General features: G+C 56.7%; 1 protein-coding gene across 2 annotated transcripts in view; it reads left to right on the top strand.

Annotated features, from left to right (window-relative positions):
- The first annotated feature begins 1,526 nt into the window (after positions 1-1,526).
- Positions 1,527-1,637, top strand: part of TMEM39B (transmembrane protein 39B) — a 6,394-nt gene continuing 6,283 nt past the window's right edge. For both annotated transcript variants that reach the window (XM_010143083.1, XM_010143082.1), the window contains exon 1: positions 1,527-1,621. In XM_010143083.1, the coding sequence (XP_010141385.1) occupies positions 1,527-1,621 (95 nt within the window). The remainder of the gene's footprint in view (positions 1,622-1,637) is intronic.

Genomic DNA, 1,637 nt, shown 5'->3' on the forward strand with positions numbered 1-1,637 from the left:
CATTTCTCCCCTGTTGTTGCTGCCTGTGCCCCTCGAGTGCTTGTGACTCCTACCTGCAGCTCTGCAGATCCCGTACCCCCCGGCCTGTGCCCTTGCAGACCTCATCTGAGCTCCCAGAGCTCCTGCAGCCCCCAAACTGCTCTCCTGTGGCTCCCAAGTGTGCCCCCCCGCCCCCAGCTCTCTTCCCAGGCCCAGCACTTTTCTCTCTCAGACCCTCTTGTCGTGGTGTCCTGGGCCTCCAAGCCTTCATCTCCTTGTCATCTGGTGGTGTGTTCTGGGGAGGCCCCTGTGCACAGCCCCTCCTGTTCACCAGCAATTATTCTGCATCCCCTGGGGTTTCTGCCCTTTGCTCTCCCAGTTCCCCCAGTGCTGTAGCCACCCCTGTGGCCTGGGAAGTGGCATCTGTCTGGGGTGTCTTTGCTTTTCATGGGTCTAGTCCCCTTGTACCCTGCTCTTGTTGTCTGGGACCAGTACAGCAGTTTGCTGGAGGCCTCTGGAGCTCAGCATATACTTCAAAACTCATCCAAGAGTAATCTCTGAGCCCTCAGTGAGTTGTTTTTCCTCCAGGTGCTAACTGCTGAGTGATGCAGCTGGAAACTGGCAATCAGAAAAAGAAGCATTAAGCAGCTGATCTGACTGACCTGACCTGATCACGTTTCTCCACATCTTTCACTTCTGGTAAATGGCGCGTTGTACCCTGCCCTTTCTCTTACCTTGTGCAGACTCTCCCAGGGCTCAACAGGATCCCGAGGAGGTTTTTAAAAACCTTGGTGTTAGTATTACTGCAAGCACTGGAGGAACTCGCTTTGGGCTAACGTCCCGCTGAGCTCTGTGCCATGCAAATGTACAACAAGGCCCTAAAACCACTATTTTTTCCTCTCTTGAAGGAGAAAAAAGCCGGTTTGTTTGCTTTTAGAAGTGCTGTGGCTCTTGGAGGCCAACACAAAACTGGGCAAAAGGGGTCCTTGGTGATACCCCCGATTTACCGAGTCCTTTTCACGTGTCCATAGGTGCATGGCCCTGCCTGTACAGCAGGGGTAACACCGCAGCGATGCAGGTTAAACTCCTTGCAAACAGCCTTGGCTTGTGGGAGAGGCATGGAGCTGCTTCTTGCTGCTCCCGTGGCAGCCTGCAGGCGGTCGGCAGCAAATTCGCAGCACCTTCACGAGCTCCTGCCTGTCGCGGGAGCTCGGGAGCTATCTGGGGCCGCATCTATCGCCCGTGGCAAATAGAAATTTGCCCAGCCCCTTCCGGAGCTCCTGCCTGTCGCGGGAGCTCGGGAGCTATCTGGGGCCGCATCTATCGCCCGTGGCAAATACAGGAGGAGCAGAAAAGGGCTGAGTGAGGCTGCGTTATCCTGCCTTGCGCTGCAAGCTGGCAGTGCTAGTGGCGGGTTCAGGGTGGGGTAAGCAGCTGAGCCTTACTGATAAATCTTTTCCTTTCAGTTTTAAGGGCTGAGGACATAATCACACTGTGAACAGCGGAGAAGCCTGCTGGCAGCGCTGCCCTCCGCACCCTCTGTTGTTATGGCAGGGGGAAGGCGGGGTCCTAACCGCACGTCTTACTGCCGAAACCCCCTCTGTGAACCCGGGGCCACCGGCGGCTCCGGCCACCCCCCACGGTTCTCCCCCACGCGC

Source organism: Buceros rhinoceros, unplaced genomic scaffold, assembly GCF_000710305.1.
Source record: "Buceros rhinoceros silvestris isolate BGI_N320 unplaced genomic scaffold, ASM71030v1 scaffold45719, whole genome shotgun sequence".
Taxonomy (NCBI): Eukaryota; Metazoa; Chordata; class Aves; order Bucerotiformes; family Bucerotidae; genus Buceros; species Buceros rhinoceros.